Raw genomic sequence first — 23,820 nt, 5'->3', positions numbered from 1 at the left:
AAATCTATGCACGTGGTTATACTGTGGGTGACTTTTGATATCAGAGTATTGACCTACATGTATTTAATATGAAAGGTTATGTTGCAAAAAAAAATATTTTTGAGGGTTGTTGGCACAAAACCCTAATATATTTGTTAGATTTGGATTAAAAGAGTTTGATCACACCACTTTGATGCATTCTCTCATGTTGAAGATATACACAACACATTTTCTAAACAAAAATTGTAGTTTTAAGGATTTTATTTTTTATAATATATATATCAAGTATATGAATTGATATAGAAACTATATATAAGTACATAAATTATTCGATGTAGCCAATTACTTCAAAAATTGATAAAATGATCTCAAACACATTTTTTAATAGAGCAAAGTTCTCTTTCTCCATCTCTTGCTACTCAATCATTTTGTTGTATCTACTTTATCATCTATTCGCATAAATTTGTACATAACCACTTGTTCTTAAAGATTATTTCTCATCACATTCGAAAACACTGTCGCTAACACATCTTGCCTAACTCTTTTAGACCTTCAAATATGTATTAAAGAAAGAAAGACAAGTTTTCTACATGATGAAAGTTTGCTCCATTTTTTTTGCTTGCTTATGACCCATGGGAGGCAAAATGAGTTATATATAGTCTCCACAAATTTTTAACTCTAATTATACCGAAGAACATTGTAGAGCTAGAATATTCGCTGCATTTTTAGTGTTATTGAGTCTTCACTTATTATTATTTTAAGGCCCAATTCGATAAAATATTTGTTAGATGTGGGTTAGAAAGACACAATGGTTTTATCTCACACCACCAATGATGCATTCTCTCATGTTGAAGATATAAATAACACACTTTCACAGCAAAACATTTAGTCTATAGTTTTAATTTTTTTATTTATTAATATATGTATCAAGTATATAGTTTTTTTTTAAGAACAATCGACTATAAAAAAACAACCAATCGAAATATAAGTTGCAAGTTTCAAAGTGTATCCAACCATTTGTTTTAAATGATTTGAGTTTTTATGATTTTGTTGATCTTAAGTGAATTTAGAGTAGTTGTAATGATTTGTTTGAAAATCTTCCCAAATTCCACTTAAATCATGTTAGTTAGATATATGTGTTTTCAACTAAAAAAATCCTCAAAATTATCTGAAATCCTCAAAAGAGATATAATGGAGGATGTTGTGTTTTATTCAAAGTCACATACAACCTCTCACAAACATATATTTGATTGTAATTAGGATCTAGATATATGAAAACTCATGATTGTATGATGAATCGATGTAGAAACTATATGCATGATTACACATAAATTGTACAATGTAGTCAATTACTTCAAAATTTGAAAAAGTGATCGCAAACACATTGGTCAATGGACCAAAGTTCCCTTTCTCTATCTCCTTCTCATCAATCATTTTTTTGTTGTATCTACTATATCAGCTATTCACATAATTGTGTATCTAACCACTTGTTCTTAGATATTACTTCTCATCACATTCAAAATCATTGCCGCTAACACATCTTGCCCAACTCTTTATACCTTCAAATATTTTCTACTAACATTTTACTGATTCTGATACGGATATTTTGATGTTTATCCGAGTTTCACATATTCAAAAAGTATGGATTCAGATAATTTCATAACCTCTATATTATTGTCCACATCTAAAAACCACATAGTAAATGACCTGGAAAGAACAAACTAGGGTTCTAAAAATGTAAAACAATGGAGCAGTTATATATGGGAAAGTCCAGTGAATAAAAACAATTTTCAGATGATGATAAGAATAACATATTTCAATTAAAAGAATGATAATATGAAATAATAAACAATGAAACATACAAAATTATATAAAAAAATATTAAATTCATAGAGATTGGATTGATAAAATTCATCTATTTTTACTTTAAACATGATTAGCAAACCTTAGTATTAATAGAACTAGGTTTTGAACCCAAGCTACAGGTTGGTTTCTTCTACATCTTTTGTAAACGTTCAATACGACTAATAACAATTATTAAAATATTATCTTTCAAAAATTAGTGTATGGAATAACATACATCTAGTAAATCAACAAATTTACAACAATATTAATTTCTATATATTTTAATTACTGGTTGTTTTTCTCTTTTAACCAAACATTAATAATTAAGAAAGCCACCCCATGAATGGAACGAATTATTTTAAATACATAATTTGCAAAATTGTATTGTAGATATAAAATATTAACTGTTAGTAATGGTAAATGATTTATATTTTATAATACACTAGATAATGTCCGCCTAAAAATGGGTGTAAGAAATAAATATAATATTATATCGATTATATTTGAATTTTAAATAGTAATATATTTTTTTCTTAACATTTAATTTAGTATTTTTTTCAAACCAAATTTTAATCTTACACATTCCATTTTTCTATACAATTTAACTATTTATTTCATAACAATAAACTGCATTTTAATTCTACACAATATATCTTATCGATAATTTTTGAATTATAAATAGTATTTTGCTCACTTTTCTATATTTATTTTAGTATTTTTATTTAAATCAAAATTCAAATCTTACACATTCCATTAGCAAATACAAATTAACTCTTTGTTTAATCATGATAAACTTGATTTTGATTCTACATACCTAATCTTAATAAATAAATGCTAAAAACATTTTTTATACGATAACAGATCGGTATCTTAGTTAACATTAGGGTATTAGGGTTTTCTACAAAACAACCCTTCAAGTCAATTTCGTTTGCAAGTTTTCATCCAAGTCCAAATTATGTAAGTCAATCTCACAATCTCAAAAGTCACCCGTAATACAGTCTTCCCATGTAGCGATGACATGACACTCGATAACTCTTTTTTAAAATATAAGGCTTTTGTGCAAAAAAAAACTCAATTTAATTTTTTTTTGCAAGACAAACCTCCATGTCAAATACATACAGGTCAAACCACAATCTGAAAAATCTCCTGCAACATAGCCCTTCTGTGTATCGATAACATGACGGTCAATAACTCATTTTAGAGCATGTTCAATGGGTAGAGATTTTATGAGTCATTTATTTAAGGTGCAATGTGCAATGAGTAAAAATTAAAACTTAAATAAATGAAAACCGTAACTAACCGAAATATTATCATATTCGTTGTGGTTTTTTTTGTTTTTCTTCAAAAATAACTAAAATTAACCAAATTTAACCGAAATTAACAAAAATAATTGTAACACCCAGCTCCCAAATCTTGTGTTTGGGCCATTTTGCATCATGTGACTTCTAGCCCATTAAGGCCTATTTCTTTAAACTAAACGACATAAGGGTTTCATTTAGATTTTTGAGCACATATGTACGTATATATGTATGTATCCTCTTCTCCGTTGAATCGCGAAGCAAGCTCGTACAAAAATAAACCCTAGCCGCTTTCCATGAGAAAAAAGAGAGATAAAAGAGAGAAAGGCTAGATAGTCAAGGTTGCCAAGACGTCGTTGTTGTTAGAGGTTGTCGCCGATGTTTGTAAACTGAGATTTCATAGTGTAGTTTTGGTCCTTAAAGGAATAGAGGAGACGGTCAAAACCACCATATGTGTTCGCTGCACCAGAGTCACCACATCAAAGAGAAAGCAAGCATCATGATCCACTAGAGGAAAACAAAGAGATTGGTTGCGTCGGAGATAAAGCGGCGATGGAGACGAGATCATTCAATGGTGATGAAAAACCAGTGATGAGTCTATTTTGTAGATGGTGTTGAGATCAGTCGGAGGAAAGAAAGAAAAGAAAGAAGAAGAAGAAGAGAAAAGAGGAAAGAGGAAGTACAATTTCAAGAATGTTTCTTGCAGGATGATTTCCCGACAGACCAGAGGGACTCAAATAACGAATAAGGTGTCTATAGAAAGAAGACGATGTGAAGAATTCATAGCCGCTGACAGAGATGGAATCGGGATTATATTAAAGAAGTTATGCACGTTTCTTTCATGATAAGTAACTGCAAAGTCTGTGAATCCAGGAAATCTTAAATGACAGTTCGAGAAGGCTTGTTGACGACGACGTTTGGAGCTTGTAATGAAATCCGATCATGCTGTAAATTTGTGGAGTAATTCATGATACTACTATCTACATCTTCAACGGTGGGATCACGTTTCTAACGGTTAGTTCCTTACTTCTGAGTATGTTTCCAGGACAGTTTTATTTGAAGTAAATAGTGATGAGTTTGTGTTGTTGGTTGGGAAACGAGTTCGGTTGGAGCTGAAGCTTTGCAGGAGCTTTCATGACTCATGGATTCAAGTCCTGGTTGAAGGAGAACTAAGTTAGAGCTTATGAGCATGTGGTTTTAGTAAAGATCGTCTAAGTGAAAAGAAAGGAGTTTTCATCTTCACTAGGCTAAGGTGAGGATGGTATTTGCGAAACATAGTATCATTTTCTTTTGTTATGCATCTTGACGCCTGATATGCAGGCTTAGATCTGATTGCATAGGATAAGATTATGTGATGATATGATTTGATGATTGTTGAGTATGATGTATGTATAATGTATGTATGACTGGGGAGAATCGAGCTATAGGCCGTGGTCTCCCTAGTAATGTGGACAGTGATGGGCCGACGGGTTACATGCTGGTCAAGAAAGGCTGACGAGCCCGGGATGCATGGGAGTGTATGAGCCACGAGGGCCAGCCTCCACTCATGAGGTTCTAGTCGTCACGAGGATGACTGGACCTAAGGATATGTATATATGTGCTATTATTGATAAGATGGTTATTATGAATGTATTATTAGAAGTAAATCATGTTAGGTTGTTTGCTTGTGTCTAAGTTTATATGTTATAATGATGGTTGTATAGCTTTAGAAAGTGTTCTATGTTTCAGTGGGCAGAGTTGATTCCCCTCACTGAGTATTCTTTACTCACCCTTTTTTTCTTCCCTTTTTCCTCAGGTTAGTAGGCGTAAGGAGTTATGTGCAATATTTTGTTCATGTATAAAGTTTAAAGAAAACTTTTTGGCAAGATCAGATGAATAACATGCCGTCTTGGCCTATATGGTGGGGCGGGTGTTACAATAATAATTCAAAGAGGAAAATATTAGAAAAATTAAATTATTAAATAAATTAATATCTCTATATATATACTCAACAAGTTTAAACTGAATTTTAAATTGACTGAAGTAATTTATATATATCAATCGTCAATATATACACCCGGACTAATCCCTGGTCTAAACTAAAATCATGTCCATCCAACTTACCACGTCAACAATTTAGTTTAGCGAGAAGCTAATATCAACAGAACAGCTCCAAACGACACAGTTTTGGAATTGGGCTCAAAACCATTAAAGCCCAATCTGAAACAAGTGCCCAATCCAAGAGCCAAGCCCAACATAGTGCAACGGCAACCTGCAACAACAAAGGACAAAAGCAGAAAAGTTGCAGAGCGGTCCTTATCTCCACGCAGTACGGAAGTAACGACGAGGAATCGCTATAAGGCTCTTGAATCATGTGAAGACAACGACGCCACATAACAGCCAAGTGACAGCTATGCAAATCAAGAAGACACTAGGTTAAATCAATCTAGATGTATAAATAGACATAGCTTGTAATCACAAAGGCTTAAGTTGGAAGCAATAAACAAAAGACTTTCGATTTCATATTTTAACTTACATGGTATCAGAGCCATGGATCAATCCATGGATCTCTATACTCTTCCATCTTTAAACATCCCCAACTGTTTTACGGTGAAACTCACAGACCGTAACTACATTCTGTGGAAATCCCAATTCGAATCCTTCCTCTCCGGACAAGGTCTTCTGGGTTTTGTCAATGGCGCCTTTGCTCCTCCAATCAGCACTGTCTCTGGTCCCCAAGACACTGGCGTCACTGAAGCTGTTCCAAATCCAGAATATCAAGCTTGGTTTCGCTCCGACCAAGTAGTTATGGTGTGGCTGCTTGGTTCATTGTCTGAAGACATTCTCAGTGTTGTCGTGGGCTCAAAAACATCTCATGAGGTATGACAGAATCTCGCAAAACACTTCAATCAAATCTCTTCCTCTCGGATTTTTGAGCTCCAACGTCGTCTTCACGATTTATCAAAAGAAGGCAAAACCATGGAGGAGTATCTACGCTATCTCAAGACCATCTGTGACCAACTCGCCTCAGTGGGAAGTCCAATTGCCGAAAAGATGAAGGTTTTCGCCATGGTTCATGGTCTTACCCGTGAGTATGAACCATTAATCACTTCTCTTGAAGGTTCCTTAGATGCGTTTCATGGTCCGACCTATGAAGATGTTGTTTACCGACTCAAGAACTTTGATAACTCTTACCAACACTCTGAAGCTGCCGCTACTGCCTTCTCAGCTTTACACATCACCGATGTTACAGATGACAGTGGTTGGGTTCCTGATTCTGCTGCCACAACTCATATCACCAACAACAGCTCTCGTCTTCAACAGATGCAACCTTATTTTGGTAATGACACGGTAATGGCTAGCGATGACAACTTCTTACCTATCACTCACATTGGCTCAGCAAGCCTTCCCTCTGCATCAGGTAATCTTCCTTTAACAGATGTATTGGTATGCCCTGATATTGCTAAGTCCTTGTTGTTATTGTCAAAATTGACTAAAGACTATCATTGCTCCTTCACCTTTGATGCTGATGGTGTTCTTGTAAAGGACAAGGTAACTCACAAAGTTCTGACAATGGGAAGCAGTACAAATGAGGGACTTTATAAGTTGGAGAACCCAAAGTTTCAGACGTTCTATTCCACCAGACAAGTCAAGGCAACTGATGAAGTCTGGCATATGCGATTAGGCCATCCGAATCCTCAAGTACTTCAGCTCTTAGCTAACAAAAAGACGATCCAAATCAATAAAAGTACCAGCAAGGTGTGTGAATCATGTCGGCTTGGGAAGAGTTCGAGATTGCCATTTACTTCTTCAGATTTTATTGCTTCAAGACCTCTAGAGAGAGTTCATTGTGATCTCTGGGGTCCAGCACCTCTTTCATCTATTCAAGGATTTCAGTATTATGTAATCTTCATTGACAATTTCTCAAGATTCTGTTGGTTCTATCCATTGAAGCAAAAATCAGATTTTTGTTCAATCTTCATCAAGTTTCAGAGTCTTGTTGAAAATCTTTTGCAAACAAAAATTGGAACTTTTCAGAGTGATGGAGGAGGAGAATTTACAAGTAATCGGTTCTTAAAACATCTTCAAGAATATGGTATACAACATTACATCTCATGTCCTCACACACCACAACAAAATGGTTTGGCAGAAAGAAAGCATTGTCAACTTACAGAAAGGGGTCTTACACTAATGTTTCAAAGCAAAGCACCATAGAGATTTAGGGTTGAAGCGTTCTTTACTGCCAATTTCCTGAGTAATCTCCTTCCCACAACAGCTCTTGACAGCTCTGCCACACCTTATCAAGTTTTGTTTGGCAAAGCACCAGATTATTCAGCTTTGAGAACGTTTGGATGTGCCTGCTTCCTTACATTTCGTGCTTATGCTCGCAATAAATTTGATCTGAGGTCTCTCAAGTGTATCTTTCTCGGTTACACGAATAAGTATAAGGGTTACCGCTGCTTCTATCCTCCAACTAGACGAGTGTATCTAAGTCGCCATGTCGTGTTTGATGAAGGCTCTTTTCCTTTCATTGATACTTACACTGGCCTGCAACATTCTTCCCCAACTCCGATGTTTGATGCTTGGTTAAAAGGCTTCTCAAGCTCTTCAGTTCCATTGGAAAAGGAAGAAACCGATGGCTCTAATACTGGTACAAATGTCCCTGTCATCACAAAAAATCAAGAACAGAACCTTTCATTAGAGTGCAGTCCTACTATTATAATTACAGAGGGGGAGACAACACCTCATAACAACAATCAAGACATACCAAGTGAACCGGTCTGTGTTACACCATTGCGAATCATTCCTTCTCAAAATAATACTGAAGAAATTGAAACTCTGTCTACGGGAAATGAGGAGTGTTCTGAGTGTACGGAAAGCTCCGATCTTGATCCTATTGGCAACAACGCTCTCTCATCATCCTCTAGGCATGAACAACCAACCTCCAGCATTCTTCATTCAGCTACAGAATCCACTCATACTATGACCACGAGATTAAAGAAAGGAATTATCAAACCAAATCAACGGTATGCTCTTCTCACACACAAAGTTTCATATCCTATGCCTAAAACAATAATTGCAGCTATGGTAGAGGAAATGGGAAATTATTGAAGTGTTTCATATCCTATGCCTACCACTTGAACTGTTTCATTATTTCACATGTTCACACAAAAATTCAATAGTTGAAGTTATAATCCACAAATCCAATTGCTAAATGGAATAATTTCAGTAGTATAGTTCATAGCCATGATAGGTTTTCCTTACCTAACAATCCGGTGATGAACGGCGACGAAACCAACCACGTTAAACAATCATGACCCCAACGTGACTTCAATTCCGGTGTCACGACGATGATGATGATGGCTGGGATTGAGATGAGAGATAAAGAAGTGATGGTGATGAAGACGATGTGAGAAGAAGCTGCGTGAAGAGGGAGATATATACATATGTACATACACACGCTTAGGGTTTTGTGTGTTACTTGGGTTGGTTGGGACCCTCTTGGGCTTGGGCCTCACAATACCAATACGTTACGGCTGAGTTATGCCAGAAGATTTTGTGGTTTGACCGAGTTATAAGAAACCAGATGTTATTATGAGATTTCAAACTAGCCACCCAATTGTTGGTTCTATTAGTTTCAAGATCTATTATATGAAAACAAAAAATAAATTGAGTTTTCGGTAAGTGTCGATTGACAAACTATGTTGACCAAACTTCTAGGAATGATGTTGTTGGGTATGATGTTGGATAAAGTATATAGAATATGAGATAGTTTCATGATTCCACTAGTTGGAATGTGATTATGATATGTTAATTACTTGATTGTACCAACTGATGGCTTAAGGAAAGCACTTTCAGGGTTTGGCCGAGTTATAATAGTCACACAGCTTAGTTATGACTCCTTCACGACTGAGTTATCTCAAAATACATAGATAAAGGGTCTCCGTTATTGACCAGATACGACGTTGGTTGTGAAAGAGTCTCCGTTATTGACCAGATATGACGACGTTGTGACATAAACGAAAGATTCCCACTTATAAATCCCCAAAATCAAACCCTAAGTTTGAAAATTCCAATTTCTGGTTTCAAATCTGGATCGGGGCCTTATTGGTTCCAATCCACTTTAGTAATATATTATTTTCCGAAAAATGCTCAAACGACGTAGTTTAATCACTTATATACATACTTATACTGTTTGCAAAATCTATACACGCCCAAGGATTATATAAAATCTATGCACGTGGTTATATTGCGGGTGACTTTTGATATCAGAGTATTGACCTACATGTATTTAATATGAAAGGTTATGTTGCAAAAAAAAATTTTTTGAGGGTTGTTGGCACAAAACCCTAAAATATTTGTTAGATTTGGGTTAGAAGAGTTTGATCACACCACTCTGATGCATTCTCTCATGTTGAAGATATACACAACACATTTTCTAAACAAAAATTGTAGTTTTAAGGATTTTAGTTTTTATAATATATGTATCAAGTATATGAATTGATATAGAAACTATATATAAGTACATAAATTATTCGATGTAGCCAATTACTTCAAAAATTGATAAAATGATCTCAAACACATTTTTTAATAGAGCAAAGTTCTCTTTCTCCATCTCTTGCTACTCAATCATTTTTGTTGTATCTACTTTATCATCTATTCACATAAATTTGTACATAACCACTTGTTCTTAAAGATTATTTCTCATTACATTCGAAAACATTGTCGCTAACACATCTTGCCTAACTCTTTTAAACCTTTAAATATGTATTAAAAAAAGAAAGACAAGTTTTCCACGTTATGAAAGTTTGCTCCATTTTTTTTCTGCTTGCTTATGACGCATGGGAGGCAAAAGAAGTTATATATAGTCTCCACAAATTTGTAACTCTAATTATACAGAAGAACTTATATATAGTCTCCAATTTTTTGGCTTGCTTATGACGCATGGAAGCTAGAATATTCGCTGCATTTTTAGGTGTTATTAAGCCTTCACTTTTTATTATCCCAATTAGATAAAATATTTGTTAGATGTGGGTTAGAAAGACACAATGGTTTTATCTCACACCACCAATGATGCATTCTCTTATGTTAAAGATATAAATAACACACTTTCACAACAAAAAAGTTAGTCTATAGTTTTTTTTTTAATTAATATATGTATCAAGTATGATCTTAAGTGAATTTAGAGTAGTTATTATGATTTGTTTGAAAATCTTCCCAAATTCCACTTAAATCATGTTATTTAGATTTATGTGTTTTCAACTAAAGAAATCTTCAAAATTATCTTAAATCCTCAAAAGAGATATGATGGAGGATGTTGTGTTTTATTCAAAGTCACATACAACCTCTCACAAACATATATTTGATTGTAATTAGGATCTAGATATATGAAAACTCATGATTGTATGATGAATCGATGTAGAAACTATAGGAATGATTACACATAAATTGTACAATGTAGTCAATTACTTCAAAATTTGAAAAAGTGATCGCAAACACATTTGGTCAATGGAACTAAGTTCCCTTTTTTTATCTCCTTCTCATCAATCATTTTTGTTGTATATATTATATCATCTATTCACATAATTGTGTATCTAACCACTTGTTCTTAGATATTACTTCTCATCACATTCAAAATCATTGCCGCTAACACATCTTGCCCAACTCTTTATACCTTCAAATATTTTCTACTAACATTTTACGGATTCTGATACGGATATTTTGATGTTTATCCGAGTTTCACATATTCAAAAAATATTGGATTCAGATAATTTCATAACTTATATATTATTGTCCACATCTAAAAACCACATAGTAAATGACTTGGAAAGAACAAACTAGGGTTCTTAAAAGGTAAAACAATGGAGCGGTTATATATGGGAAAGTCCAGAGAATAAAAACAATTTTCAAATGATGATAAGAATAACATATTTCAATTAGAAGAATGATAATATGACATAATAAACAATGGAACATACGAAATTATATAAAAAGATATTAAATTCATAGAGATTGGATTAATAAAATTCATCTATTTTTACTTTAAACATGATTAGCAAACTTTAGTATTAATAGAACTAGGTTTTGAACCCAAGCTACACGTTGGTTTCTTCTACATCTTTTGTAAACATTCAATATGACTAATAACAATTATTAAAATATTATCTTTCAAAAATTAGTGTTTGGAATAACATACATCCAGTAAATCAACAAATTTACAGCAATATTAATTTCTATATATTTTAATTACTGCTTGTTTTTCTCTTTCAACCAAACATTAGTAAGAAAGCCACCCCATCAATGGAACAAATTATTATTAATACATAATTTGGAAAATTGTATTGTCGATATAAATATTAATTGTTAGTAATGGTAAATGATTTATATTTTATAATACACTAGATAATGTCCGCCTAAAAACGGGTATAAGAAATAAATATAATATTATATCGATTATATAGATTTTTTTTTTTAATGCCCTTTTCATGATACCCATTTTCAACTCTACCCTTTTTCTTTAGCCATTTTCATTTCTACCCTCTTTAAATTTTAATGACCATTTTACCCTTATTTAGATATTGTTTTAGGTTAACAAAATGAAATATTACTATTTTTTGCCCAAAATATTCTAAAAAAAAATTCCTGCCAAAAAATTTCGAAAAAAGAATTTCTCGCCAAGTTTTTTTTTCAAAAATATATTTCCCGCAAGAAATTTTTTTTTTGCGGGAAATAGATTTACAAGGGATTTTAAAAAGGTTTTAAGAGATTTACAAGGGATTTTAAAAGGGTTTGAAAAGATTCACAAGGGTTTTAAAAGATTTACAAGGGATTTTAAAGGGCTTTAAAAGATTTACAAAGTCTTTTTATAGATTTTTACAAGGGTTTAAAATTGTTTTAAAAAGGTTTTAAAACATTTACAAGTGATTTTAAAAGGTGTTAAAAACATTTACAAGAGTTTTTATAAGGTCTTCTTGTAAATTCTTTAAAAATCTTTTAAAAACCCTTGTACATCTTTTAAAACCCTTTTAAACCCTTTAAAAATCTCTTTTAAATCTTGTAAAATCTTTTGTAAATCTTTTAAAATACTTTAAACCCTTTAAAAATATTTGTAAATCTTTTAAAGCCCTTTAAAATCCCTTGTAAATATTTTAAAACAATTTTAAACCCTTTAAAAATCTTTAAAAAACCTTTGTAAATCTTTCAAAACCCTTTTAAAATCCATTGTAAATATCTTAAAACTCTATTAAAATCCTTTGTAAATCTATTTCCCACGAAAAAAAATTTACAAGGATTTTTAAAAGCATTTTTTATTGCTGAGAAAAAATTTGTTACGAAAAAAAGTTTTGGCGGGATTTTTTTTTTTTTTGGTGGGAGAAAAGTTTTGTGGAAATTTTTTTTTTGGCGCCAAAAATTTGACAGAAAAATTTCTGTTGTCATTCTGTTCAACGAAAAGGCTATTTTTAAAAATGGACAACACAAAAGGGTATTGTTGCAAGAGGGTAGTAAAAAAAAGGTAGTTTTGCAAATCTCCCGATTAAATTTGAATTCTAAATAGTAATATATGTTTTTGTTAACATTTAATTTAGTACTTTTTTCAAACCAAATTTTAATCTTACACATTCAATTTTTCTATACAATTTAACTATTTATTTCATAACAATAAACTGCATTTTAATTCTACACACTATATCTTATCGATAAATTTTGAATTATAAATAGTATTTTGCTCACTTTTATATATTTATTTTAGTACTTTTATTTAAAACAGAATTCAAATCTTAAACATTCCATTAGCAAATACAATTTAACTCTTTGTTTAATCATGATAAACTTGATTTTGATTCTACATACCTAATCTTAATAAATAAATGGTAAAAGCATTTCTCATACGATAACAGATCTATATCTTAGTTAACATTAGGGTATCAGGGTTTTCTGCAAAACAACCCTTCAAGTCAATTCCGTTTGCAAGTTTTCATCCAAGTCCGAATTATGCAAGTCAATCTCACAATCTCAAAAGTCACCCGCAATACAGTCCTCCCATGTAGCGATGACATGGCACTCGATAACTCTCTTTTAAAATATAAGGCTTTTGTGCAAAAAAAAACTCAATTTAATTTTTTTTTTTTGCAAGACAAACGTTCATGTCAAATACATACAGGTCAAACCACAATCTGAAAAATCTCCTACAACATAACCCTTCTGTGTATCGATAACATGACGGTCGATAACTCATTTTAGAGCATGTTCAATGGGTAGGGATTTTATTTATTTAAGGTGCAATGTGCAATGGGTAAAGATTAAAACTTAAATAAATGAAAACCGTAACTAACCAAAATATTATCATATTCGTTGTGTTTTTTTTTTTCTTTCAAAATAACTAAAATTAACCAAATTTAACCGAAATTAACAAAAATAATAATTCAAAAAGGAAAATATTAGAAAATTTTAATTATTAAATAAATTAATATCTCTATATATATACTCAACAAGCTTAAACTGAATTTTAAATTGAGTGAAGTAATTTATATATATCAATCGTCAATATATACGCTCGGACTAATCCCTGGTCTAAAATAAAATTCTGTCCATCCAACTTACCACGTCAACAATTTTGTTTAGCGAGAAGCTAACAACAACATGTCATTAAAATTTGTAGCCAATTAAATTATAAAAGTTAGTATGAACAGCTCAATATTTGCCGATTTCTAGATAAATACTTGTAAATAAAAATTCTCAAGCTCCAATAAAGTCTCGTATATAGTTGTGAATCAAGTTAAAGTACGATCGCTAGTTTTAGAACGTTGGAGCTTACACAAAGGCTCTATCAAGAGAAAAGAGAAAAAGAAAAAAAAAGAAAAAAAAGTCAAGATTTCATTCACGAGCATAGAGTGAGCAGGTGGCTCCAAACTGTCTAAGCACTCTTGAGTAATCTCCTTCCCACAACAGCTCTTGACAGCTCTACCACACCTTATCAAGTTATGTTTGGCAAAGCACCAGATTATTCAGCTTTGAGAACGTTTGGATGTGCCTGCTTCCCTAGACTTCGTGCTTATGCTCGCAATAAATTTGATCTGAGGTCTCTCAAGTGTATCTTTCTCGGTTACACGGATAAGTATAAGGGTTACCGCTGCTTCTATCCTCCAACTAGACGAGTGTATCTAAGTCGCCATGTCGTGTTTGATGAAGGCTCTTTTCCTTTCATTGATACTTACACTGGCCTGCAGCATTCTTCCCCAACTCAGATGTTTGACGCTTGGTTAAAAGGCTTCTCAAGCTCTTCAGTTCCATTGGAAAAGGAAGAAACCGATGGCTCTAATATTGGTACAAATGTCCCTGTCATCACAAAAAATCAACAACATAACCTTTCATTAGAGTGCAGTCCTGCTATTATAATTACAGAGGGGGAGACAACACCTCATAACAACAATCAAGACATACCAAGTGAACCGGTCTGTGTTACACCATTGTGAATCATTCCTTCTCAAGATAATGCTGAAGAAATTGAAACTCTGTCTACGGGAAATGAGGAGTGTTCTGAGTGTACGGCAAGCTCCGATCTTGATCCTATTGGCAACAACGCTCTCTCATCATCCTCTAGGCATGAACAACCAACCTCCAACATTCTTCATTCAGCTACAGAATCCACTCATCCTATGACCACGAGATTAAAGAAAGGAATTATCAAACCAAATCAACGGTATGCTCTTCTCACACACAAAGTTTCATATCCTATGCCTAAAACAGTAACTGCAGCATTAAAAGATCCAAAATGGACTGCTGCTATGGTAGAGGAAATGGGAAATTGCTCTGAAACACACACTTGGTCACTTGTTCCTCTTACACCAAAGATGCATGTGCTAGGCTCCAAATGGGTTTTCAGGATCAAACTCAATGCAGATGGCTCATTAGATAAGTACAAAGCTCGACTAGTTGCTCAAGGCTTCAAACAAGAAGAAGGAATAGACTACCTCGAGACATATAGTCCGGTAGTTCGATCTGCAACCGTCCGAGTTGTGCTTCATCTAGCTACTATCATGCAATGGGAACTCAAACAAATGGATGTCAAAAACGTCTTTCTTCATGGAGATCTCACTGAAACGGTCTACATGAGAAAACCAGCAGGATTCATTGACAATGCTCATCCTGATCATGTTTGCTTATTACATAAAGCTCTCTATGGCTTAAACAAGCTCCAAGGGCTTGGTTTGACATATCCAGCAAATTCCTACTCAATTTTGGTTTTACCTACAGTATGTCTGACCCTTCTCTCTTTGTCTACGTAAAGAACAAGGATGTGATCATGCTTCTTCTATACGTTGATGATATTGTCATCACAGGAAATAGCTCAAAACTTATCTCCAGTCTTCTTAATGAGCTCAATAAGCAGTTCAAGATGAAAGATTTGGGCAGACTTAGTTATTTTCTTGGTATTCAGGCGCAATTTCATCCAAAAGGTCTTTTTCTCTCTCAGTAGAATTATGTAGAAGATCTTCTAGCTACAACTGCAATGTCCAACTGTTCTCCTGTTGCAACACCATTGCCACTTCAACCTGAGAGAGCACCTAATCAAACCGAGCTCTTCGACAATCCATCATATTTAAGAAGTTTGGCTGGTAAGCTGCACTACCTCACACTTACTAGACCGGACCTCCAATTCTCTGTTAATTACGTGTGCCAAAAGATGCACGCCCCTACAATGTCGGATTTTCTTCTCCTCAAAAGGATTCTCCTATACATCAGAGGAACAACAACCATGGGAATTTCATTCAACAAGGACACAGATTGTCAACTCCGAGCTTACAGTGTCAGTGATCACGCCGGTTGTCATGGTACACGTCGCTCCACCGGTGGCTTCTGTACATTTCTTGCCAACAATTTAATCTCCTGGTCTTCTCGAAAGCAAGTCTCAGTCGCCAAAAGCTCAACCGAAGCTGAATATCGCTCTATGTCCGATACAGCCTCGAAAATCACATGGCTAGTCAATTTACTTCGTGATTTGGGTGTTCCGCAGTTATAGCTCCCCGAACTCTTCTGCGACAACCTCTCTGCCGTTTACCTTACAGCGAATCCATCGTTTCATGCTCGGACAAAGCATTTTGCAACTCACTATCATTATGTCCGAGAGCAGGTAGCTTTTGGTGAGCTCATCGTCCATCATATCCCGGGTTATCTACAGCTCGCTGACATATTTACAAAGTCTCTCGCCAAGGCTCCTTTCGAATCTCTCCGATTCAAACTTGGTGTCGATTTCCCACCTCCTCCAAGTTTGAGGGGGAGTATCAACAGAACAGCTCCAAACGACACAGTTTTGGAATTGGGCTCAAAACCATTAAAGCCCAATCCGAAACAAGTGCCCAATCCAAGAGCCAAGCCCAACATAGTGCAACGACAACCTGCAACAACAAAGGACAAAAGCAGAAAAGTTGCAGAGCGGTCCTTATCTCCACGCAGTACGGAAGTAACGACGAGGAATCGCTATGAGGCTCTTGAATCATGTGAAGACAACGACGCCACATAACAGCCAAGTGACAGCTATGCAAATCAAGAAGACACTAGGTTAAATCAATCTAGATGTATAAATAGACATAGCTTGTAATCACAAAGGCTTAAGTTGAAAGCAATAAACAAAAGACTTTCGATTTCATATTTTAACTTACAGCTAACAACAACATGTCATTAAAATTTGTAGCCGATTAAATTATCAAAATTAGTATGAGCAGCTCAATATTTGCCGATTTGTAGATAAATACTTGTAAATAAAAATTTTCAAGCTCCAATATAATCTCGTATATAGTTGTGAATCAAGTTAAAGTATGATCGCTAGTTTTAGAACATTTGAGCTTACACAATGACTCTATCAAGAGAAAAGATAAAAAGAAAAACAGAAAAAGTCAAGATTTTATTCACGAGCATAGAGTGAGCAGGTGGCTTCAAACTGTCTAAGCACTCGCTCAAGTGAAGCAGATTGCTGGTCTCTGGTGGCCGGATTTGTAGATAGAATCGCTTCACTGACTGCAGCTGCTACTATGTTCTTCTGTGTTTCTCCTAGAAGATATGCAGCACCTGATTCTTCTATAGTTTCACACTCGAACAAAGCAGAGCAATCCTGAAATAGAGAAAAACAAAACTATTAGTGACTCAAATATGAGAAACCTAATCTAACAGTTAGAGAATCACTACATACATCGAAAAGGTTTTTTAGTAGGCTTGAATCCCTAAAGTCTTTAAAATCTTGATTTCCAAATGACTTAGCCTCTGCTATTGCTCCTTTCTGCATTGTAGTTAGTTAGAGAAACACACCATGGATATGTGTAACAAATATACAAGGAATAAAGAACATACCCGTACTAATTCGACAATCTTTTGACAGATAAGAAGAAAATAAGCTTCTGATCCACCCTGCATATGATACAAGCAGCTTGTTAAAATAGTTCAAGGAATGTTAACAATGTGAATCACTCGATATATTAACTAGTTACTCAGCCCACCTCAATAAGTTGGGGATATCTATCCTTGAGTGCAGCAATAGCATCATCAATCTCAGCAGTCATTATAAGCTTTAACAAACAGAATGCATGGATCAGTTCGATATGAAACAGAAAAGATGTAGCAATGTAGCTTGCTTTTGGTTGATTTTGTACCTCACAGAAAAAAAATAAAAAAAAAATTACAGCAAGATAACCATAGCAGTGAAAAGTACCTCTCTGAGCTTTTTCCTTTGATGCAATTCATACTCATCAAAACTATTTTCTTGTGCAATAACAGTATGACGACTTGCAGCCAGGTTAAAAGCTCTAAAGCTATCTTCATATCCATAACGAAGAAGGTAGGTTTTTACAAGCCTGGAAAAAGGAAGCTTTAGCACAAACAGAAACAAGAATTACAATTAAGAACAGGCAGGAAAAGACACTTTACCCATGACTAATGCTGCGAGACATGGAAATCTTTTCAATTTCCCTTTCTTTTTTAACCCTCAATGATTCTTCAAAATGCTGAAATAAAGGTGGATCAGATAATAGAATATTGTATCAGAAAAATATGCCACATACATGCAAATATGGACATATGTGAGAGATGCATATTATTCTGCTTACTCAATAGTTATTCTCCGACTATGCAAGAAAAGAAAAGTACGACCTTACCTCAAAGTCAAAAGAAAACGCAATCTGTCCGCCGAAATTGACAGTGACAGCTTCGTTTTGGCTATGCAAAACAATTGTCGGGTATACAGGACGCCTAAATTGCCTGGGGATTGTCCCTACGATAGTTCCATTTTTCCTATAATCAAAGAAGTAGTCATAGATGTCAGCAAGTAAAACATACGCAGGGACATGTCAAAAACATTGTGACATGAAGAAATGAATTGTGTATCTTGATATCTACTTTTCCAATTGTAATGAAACATGTTCAGATAGGGAAACAGTTATTACTTACGTGAAAAAGAATTCTTGTGAAACCGAGTCTATACCGCAACCAACTAAATCACCTGTTGTATAGGTGTCACTGGCTTTAGCAACAGTTCGATCACCATCTCCATTTTGAGAGCATATGAGTCCACTGTTACCAATGTAGGCACAGCTTCTGACAGTATATCTAACATTACAGAGAAACATGAAACAGTGAATTGGAATGCTTAATTACTGAAAGGTGAAAACATCTAACAAAGCAAATCTCCCATTAACTTGTAAGATACCAGATCTAACAGCCAACACAATCAAATTGAGCAGCAAATCACATAACCTATTTCCAAGTAACGAATCCAAACCATTGAAACAGTGATTTGAACTACTGATCTACCATTGTATCTAAACCTATTTCCCAATTTGTTCTCTCAGTCTCAGGTACCAAATCAAACAGAATCAATGATTGTATTGAGTATCAAATCACGCAATAAGTGGTAAATGCGAATTGAAAGGGAAAGAAAACGATACCCTTCGCTATAGATGTGTTCCTTGGAGAAACCAATCGCGATCTCTCCTTTTTCACCAGCATTCATGATATGAACCTCGAAGTAGTAAGCAAGACAGTTAGTCGGCGCCGGATTTTCAGTCTGAAGAACTACGCCGTCGTGATCAGGGCCCGTGTATTGACCGGAGAGCCCATCGGGAGAAACAAAGGTAAATTCGTCTGAACCACCGACCGTGTATAGCGCCGTTGGCCGCAATTCTTCTTCCTCTTCGTTTTCCTCCATAGCTTCTCTCTGGTCAGAATCCCCCAATTCGTCCGAATCTATTGAATCGTAGAGAAAGAAACCCTAGAAATGCGATTGAAATGAAACCCCCAAATGTTGTTGAAGGGCATCAAAAACCACTTCGCGCCCAATGTTGTGTTTGCCAACAATAAATACGATTAAACCAGATATTTTTTAGTTAACCGGTAAATCAAATAACCGTATATTATTAAGTAAATAGATGAAACTCGGTATATTATTAAGTAACCATTTCTATGTTTTTTTCTCTTTTGGTTTTTACTTTTTAGAGTGCTTTTGGGGTGAATTTACACCTTATGTGAACACTGTTTATTAATGTTTTTCAATATCAATTATACAATAAAAATTTATTAACATAAACTTTTCTCTCTCGGTTCTAGGGATGGTATTCTCATGTGATCTCTTACTTCCAAATGATGCCATGCTTCTTTATTCAGATCCGGAAATCAGTACTATGACGAAGGATATGGAGCTCCTCCATCACACAAGCCTCCTTCTAACTGTGGAAGTCCACCTTACGACCCTGCTCCTTCAACTTCATCACACATTGATATGGGGCTTGCTTGTTCCCTGTGGCACTGTTGGAGGAGGTTTTGGTACAGTCAGTACTCCCAGTAGCATTCCAGAGTTTGATCATCACATGAACCTTCTTCAGGCACTTTCCAGACACCCGCACCGATCCCATTCGTGCTCTCTTCCGTCAAGGTACAACTTCGTTGGGGTCGGATTCCCCCACAAGCAAGACCGAGCCAAACAGTCTAAGAATAACAATCACCTCATGGTTAAACATATGATTGGCCCCTAGCCTAGAACAAAGCACCTCGGGACCTTATTCGATCGACCGTCCCGAAGAGAGTTTGTAAAATGGCTCGGGTGTTAATCATATGAACACAGCCCGAGCCAATCGTGAGAACGCTGCGGGACACATCTATATCGGCTCGGGAGACAGCCAACTGAGCTTAATGGACAGTCATCAAGCGCGCCCCGAGCCGGTACATACCGTTTGCCCCGAAGCCACCTCTCAAACGACCACCGAGCCGTGAAGAACACGCGAGGCAAAGACTTGTAAAAACCATTCATTCTCCAAGGATCATTTCCGGTAAAATGGGATCTTTTATGGGACTTTCAGAAATGATAAAGGAGAATCTTTGAAGATAATGTCGAAATCAGGAAATCTCCCCAAAACCTCCGAAGAATAAGGAGAATATCCTTAGGACGATTATCCTCTAGAACCGACCTAAGGATAAATAAGAATCTTCCGAAGAATATCGCTAGGGAGGCGGTTTAAGGATCCTATATAAAGTGCCTTAGGGACTTCACAAAAAGGGGGAGATCTTGGGATATTCACAAGAAACATAGAACTTTATACCTATTGAGAACTACGAATGGCTTGATCCCTTCACAGGGTACGTAGGCAATCCATCATGGATGCAGCTATACCTTTTTAAAACTTTAATTCTTTTTCTGTTCTTGAGCAAAACCCTAATGTATTTCATAAGAGATTAGAACCCCTCTTGTAATCGAGTCTTGGATAGAATACCTAATGAAGAGAAATTACTAGATTTGTTTTCCCTCTCTAAACAAATCTATTGTGTGAATCCTTGGTTCAACAAACTTCTTGGTTAAACTCCATGACCATGGTCAACACTAAGTTCCCTTTCACAACACCCGCAGCTATTAGATACTATATATACTATAAACAGTTTAAGATTCGTATTTGAAGCCATCTCGAATATAAATCTATGTTTATGACTAGTCTGTTTTATAAACGATCCGTCAAGTCCTTTGAAGCCAGCTTTTTAGGTAAGGGAGAGAGATAGAATAACTAAGATAAGCAAAACAAAGATTAGGACGTATATGCATTGCCGAATAGTGAGATAAGTAGACAAAGAATGAGCAACTGTTTTTTTTTTTTTGGTTCTTCGGTCACACACCAAACAAACTTCAAAATGAATTCTTATGTAGCTTTATAGGAACCATACCATGGTGGAGAATAAAAGCCTAACCAGTAAACCAACATTTGAAAACAAAAACCCTCTCTTGTTATTAGTACTACCTAGGGGTCCAATATTGTCATGAATAAGAAAATCCCTAAATCATAAGAGCAAGGCTAAAAACTCCCCCCTCACTCAAAATACTCACTAGGAAGAAATGGTCATCATGTTCTTGCGACAGATCAGTTATATATCACTATATATGTTCCCTTTTGCAGAGCCGTTAGTTGTTGAAAGGGAAGAAGAATCATTCTGGTCGGTATATGAGCTGGCCAGTGGAAAAATCATTCATGCGTGGATACACATAGACTGTTTTTTCATCCAGTTGATTCTGAGTCCAAATCAGCTCCTTCAACAAGCGCTCCAATTCAGGACCTGTTGACAATTCACAAAACATAACATCATCATCATCTCACTTGGTACATTGACAAAGTTTCAAGAGCTGGAAATCTGAAAGACACATGAGAGCAACTAGGGACTGTAATTATGACACTTTTGGCCATCATAAACAACTGGTTCTGTTTTTTGGTAGATAAGCTCATTATTTTTCACTTTCTGTGTCAGTAAAAAGTATAGCCATATACCTTTTTCTCCAGTCTGGCTTGTATGGATTGCTTCGTTTACGTGGCTAGCAGTCCTAATCCACTGCGAGTTGTGGAAAAGCTCCCTGGACGGGCAGTTAGGGAGACCTTCAGTAACGAGTATACACACTGTTTTTTCCAGTTCTCTTTGTAAGGCCTCCTGCATAAGATTGCAGAATTTGTTTATGACCAGTTCCAATCTCCTATTATAAGATGAATCTGCTAAAGACTCACATTCTCCTCAGCTAGTGGCGCGAGTTTTTCCTGTGCAAACGCAACAGCCTCCTCGGTCTTCTTCTCACGGATCAACTCGATCAACATTTGCTGGTGGAGGTGAAAACTTGTTTTGATAATCTACAAACACCAAAAACCAAAAAACAAGTAATGAGATATCCAACTATTTCTTCTCTTAAGCACTTAGGAAACTCCATATACCTCAGGGTTTAGTGCATTCAACTTCTCAATTGCATCCTCGAGATTTCGGGATTCGATAGCTTTTATCACCTCCAATCGCTCATTCATGCTAGCAAGATCTTCCTCTGCTGTTTCTGGTTAAAGGAAAAAAGAACTGAAAGCAGAAAGTTATTTCACAAGTTTAAACTTGAATCATCACCATCAGAAGAGAACGAATCTGAGAAATGTCTTCCACACTTTTAAAGCAGCATCATCATCAGAAGAGAAAGAATCTAACAAAAGTTCTTTTACAAGTTTAAACAAGAATCATCATCATCAGAAGAGAACGAATCTGAGAAAGTTCTTACACAAATCACAAGTTTAAACATGAATCATCATCCGAATCAGAAGAGAACGAATCTAATAAATTCCTTTCACTAGTTTAAACACGAATCATCATCAGAGAAATAATCTGAGAAATTTCATTCACACTCTCACAAGCATCATCATATAATTTAAACACGAATCACATCATCATCATAAGAGAAAGAATCTGAGAAATTACTTTCAGACTTTCACAAGCATCATCATCACCATAAAAGAACGAATCTGAGAAATTTCTTCCAGACTTTCACAAGCATCATCATCACCATCATCAGAACAAGAAAGAATCAAAGAAATTTCTTTCACAAGTTTAAACATGAATCATCATCAGAGAGGATACGCATAGTTATAGACTCCTCTTTGAATTTCTCAGCAGCTTCTCTATATCCTTCAGCCACAAGAAGATTCATCACGAGTCTGTTCATGTCTTCTATCAAAATTTCCACATCACTTAGCTTCGATTCCCAATCTTCACTCGTTACTACGATCTTCGGAGTTTCCTGAAGTAACAAATTCATCCAATCAGGATACTAAGAACAAGATCGCTGAAGTTGAATGAAGATATTACCATACTATCTTCTTCGTTCTCTTCCGAAATCGAGCAAATCCAAGGAACTGAACAAGAAATTAGAATTAAGATCTTTAGTCAAAGTTCAAAATCCGGATGCGCGATGCAATAGCGTAATGTTTACGGAAGATTTGACGTAATTTTCGTTTTCCCCAGAAAATACCTGTAGAAATTTTCCGGGAATGAGAAGGAAAATTCTGGAGACTTTGGAGCGAAATGGCTTCTTTCTAAATTCTTTTGTTTTGGCTACCAAAAATCTCAATCTTCCCCCTTCTTTATTAAAACCGGTTTCAATCGAACCGTTAATTAACCGAGACTGTTCAATTGGTTTAGATATTATTTTCCCCGAATCTCAATTTATAGGTTTTGTAATTATGGAAAAGGATTTTAATGAAAAAAAAACCTCTACATATCCATTTTAAAACCATTAATTATATTAATAATAAATAATACTATTAACTAAGAAATTTTAGTGACAAAAACCCTTAAATATTAATCAGTTTATTTAAAATCTTTAAACTATTAACAAAACAAACACACAAATATTTATAGTTCTATTTTACATCCCTCCATCTCTTAACCAGAA

At 35.1% G+C, this 23,820-nt stretch overlaps 2 protein-coding genes, 2 long non-coding RNA genes and 2 pseudogenes across 10 annotated transcripts; 3 read left to right on the top strand and 3 right to left on the bottom strand.

Moving 5' to 3' along the window:
- The first annotated feature begins 3,396 nt into the window (after positions 1-3,396).
- On the top strand, positions 3,397-3,598 carry AT4G05710. Its single transcript, NR_141897.1, has one exon. It is a non-coding gene; the product is annotated as an other RNA (long non-coding RNA).
- Positions 3,599-4,515: 917 nt separating this feature from the next.
- Positions 4,516-4,759, bottom strand: AT4G05705. The gene has a single exon (NR_141896.1). It is a non-coding gene; the product is annotated as an other RNA (long non-coding RNA).
- Positions 4,760-5,651: 892 nt separating this feature from the next.
- AT4G09316 lies at positions 5,652-8,213 on the top strand (annotated as a pseudogene; the record flags this gene model as incomplete). The annotated part of the gene is made up of 1 exon: positions 5,652-8,213.
- Positions 8,214-13,391: 5,178 nt separating this feature from the next.
- Positions 13,392-16,598, top strand: AT4G09313 (annotated as a pseudogene; the record flags this gene model as incomplete). Its single annotated transcript has 1 exon — positions 13,392-16,598.
- A 197-nt stretch (positions 16,599-16,795) lies between these two features.
- AT4G09310 (SPla/RYanodine receptor (SPRY) domain-containing protein) lies at positions 16,796-19,432 on the bottom strand. Its single transcript, NM_116999.4, has 9 exons — positions 19,037-19,432; positions 18,540-18,698; positions 18,248-18,383; positions 18,021-18,097; positions 17,806-17,947; positions 17,594-17,662; positions 17,448-17,504; positions 17,290-17,376; positions 16,796-17,211 (listed from the first exon to the last, which is right to left on the bottom strand). The coding sequence occupies exons 1-9, from the start codon at positions 19,294-19,296 to the stop codon at positions 17,005-17,007; spliced, it is 1,194 nt and encodes a 397-aa protein (NP_192669.2). The 5' UTR covers positions 19,297-19,432; the 3' UTR covers positions 16,796-17,004.
- A 1,790-nt stretch (positions 19,433-21,222) lies between these two features.
- On the bottom strand, positions 21,223-23,484 carry AT4G09300 (LisH and RanBPM domains containing protein). Of its 5 annotated transcripts, NM_116998.4 has the most exons (7): positions 23,398-23,484; positions 23,235-23,281; positions 23,007-23,166; positions 22,325-22,431; positions 22,124-22,243; positions 21,893-22,049; positions 21,231-21,683 (listed from the first exon to the last, which is right to left on the bottom strand). In NM_116998.4, the coding sequence occupies exons 2-7, from the start codon at positions 23,235-23,237 to the stop codon at positions 21,556-21,558; spliced, it is 675 nt and encodes a 224-aa protein (NP_192668.2). In that variant the 5' UTR covers positions 23,238-23,281; positions 23,398-23,484; the 3' UTR covers positions 21,231-21,555. The 5 variants fall into 5 exon arrangements, with proteins under 5 accessions (NP_001328626.1, NP_001328624.1, NP_192668.2 ...); NM_001340615.1 differs by having other exon boundaries at positions 21,223-21,683; positions 23,235-23,464; NM_001340616.1 differs by lacking the exon at positions 23,398-23,484 and having other exon boundaries at positions 22,325-22,428; positions 23,235-23,337.
- Between the last annotated feature and the right edge of the window lie 336 nt (positions 23,485-23,820).

The sequence above is a fragment of the Arabidopsis thaliana genome, chromosome 4 (genome assembly GCF_000001735.4).
Source record: "Arabidopsis thaliana chromosome 4, partial sequence".
NCBI classification, from domain to species: Eukaryota; Viridiplantae; Streptophyta; class Magnoliopsida; order Brassicales; family Brassicaceae; genus Arabidopsis; species Arabidopsis thaliana.
The sequence above is the reverse complement of the archived record's forward strand: the minus strand, read 5'-3'. Positions and strand labels throughout refer to the sequence as shown.

What these genes read in the sequence shown, in the direction of transcription:
- AT4G09310 (NM_116999.4), bottom strand. Translation starts at nt 19,296, where the DNA reads ATGGAGGAAAACGAAGAGGAAGAAGAATTGCGGCCAACGGCGCTATAC. An exon ending in CGTTTTCTTTTGACTTTGAG is followed by an intron (nt 18,098 to 18,247) that starts GTAAGGTCGTAC and finishes CCTTTATTTCAG; the next exon opens with CATTTTGAAGAATCATTGAG. An exon ending in TCTCGCAGCATTAGTCATGG is followed by an intron (nt 17,948 to 18,020) that starts GTAAAGTGTCTT and finishes TCCTTTTTCCAG; the next exon opens with GCTTGTAAAAACCTACCTTC.
- AT4G09300 (NM_001340617.1), bottom strand. Translation starts at nt 23,184, where the DNA reads ATGAATTTGTTACTTCAGGAAACTCCGAAGATCGTAGTAACGAGTGAA. An exon ending in AGAGGAGTCTATAACTATGC is followed by an intron (nt 22,432 to 23,006) that starts GTATCCTCTCTG and finishes AACCAGAAACAG; the next exon opens with CAGAGGAAGATCTTGCTAGC. An exon ending in TGAATGCACTAAACCCTGAG is followed by an intron (nt 22,244 to 22,324) that starts GTATATGGAGTT and finishes TGGTGTTTGTAG; the next exon opens with ATTATCAAAACAAGTTTTCA.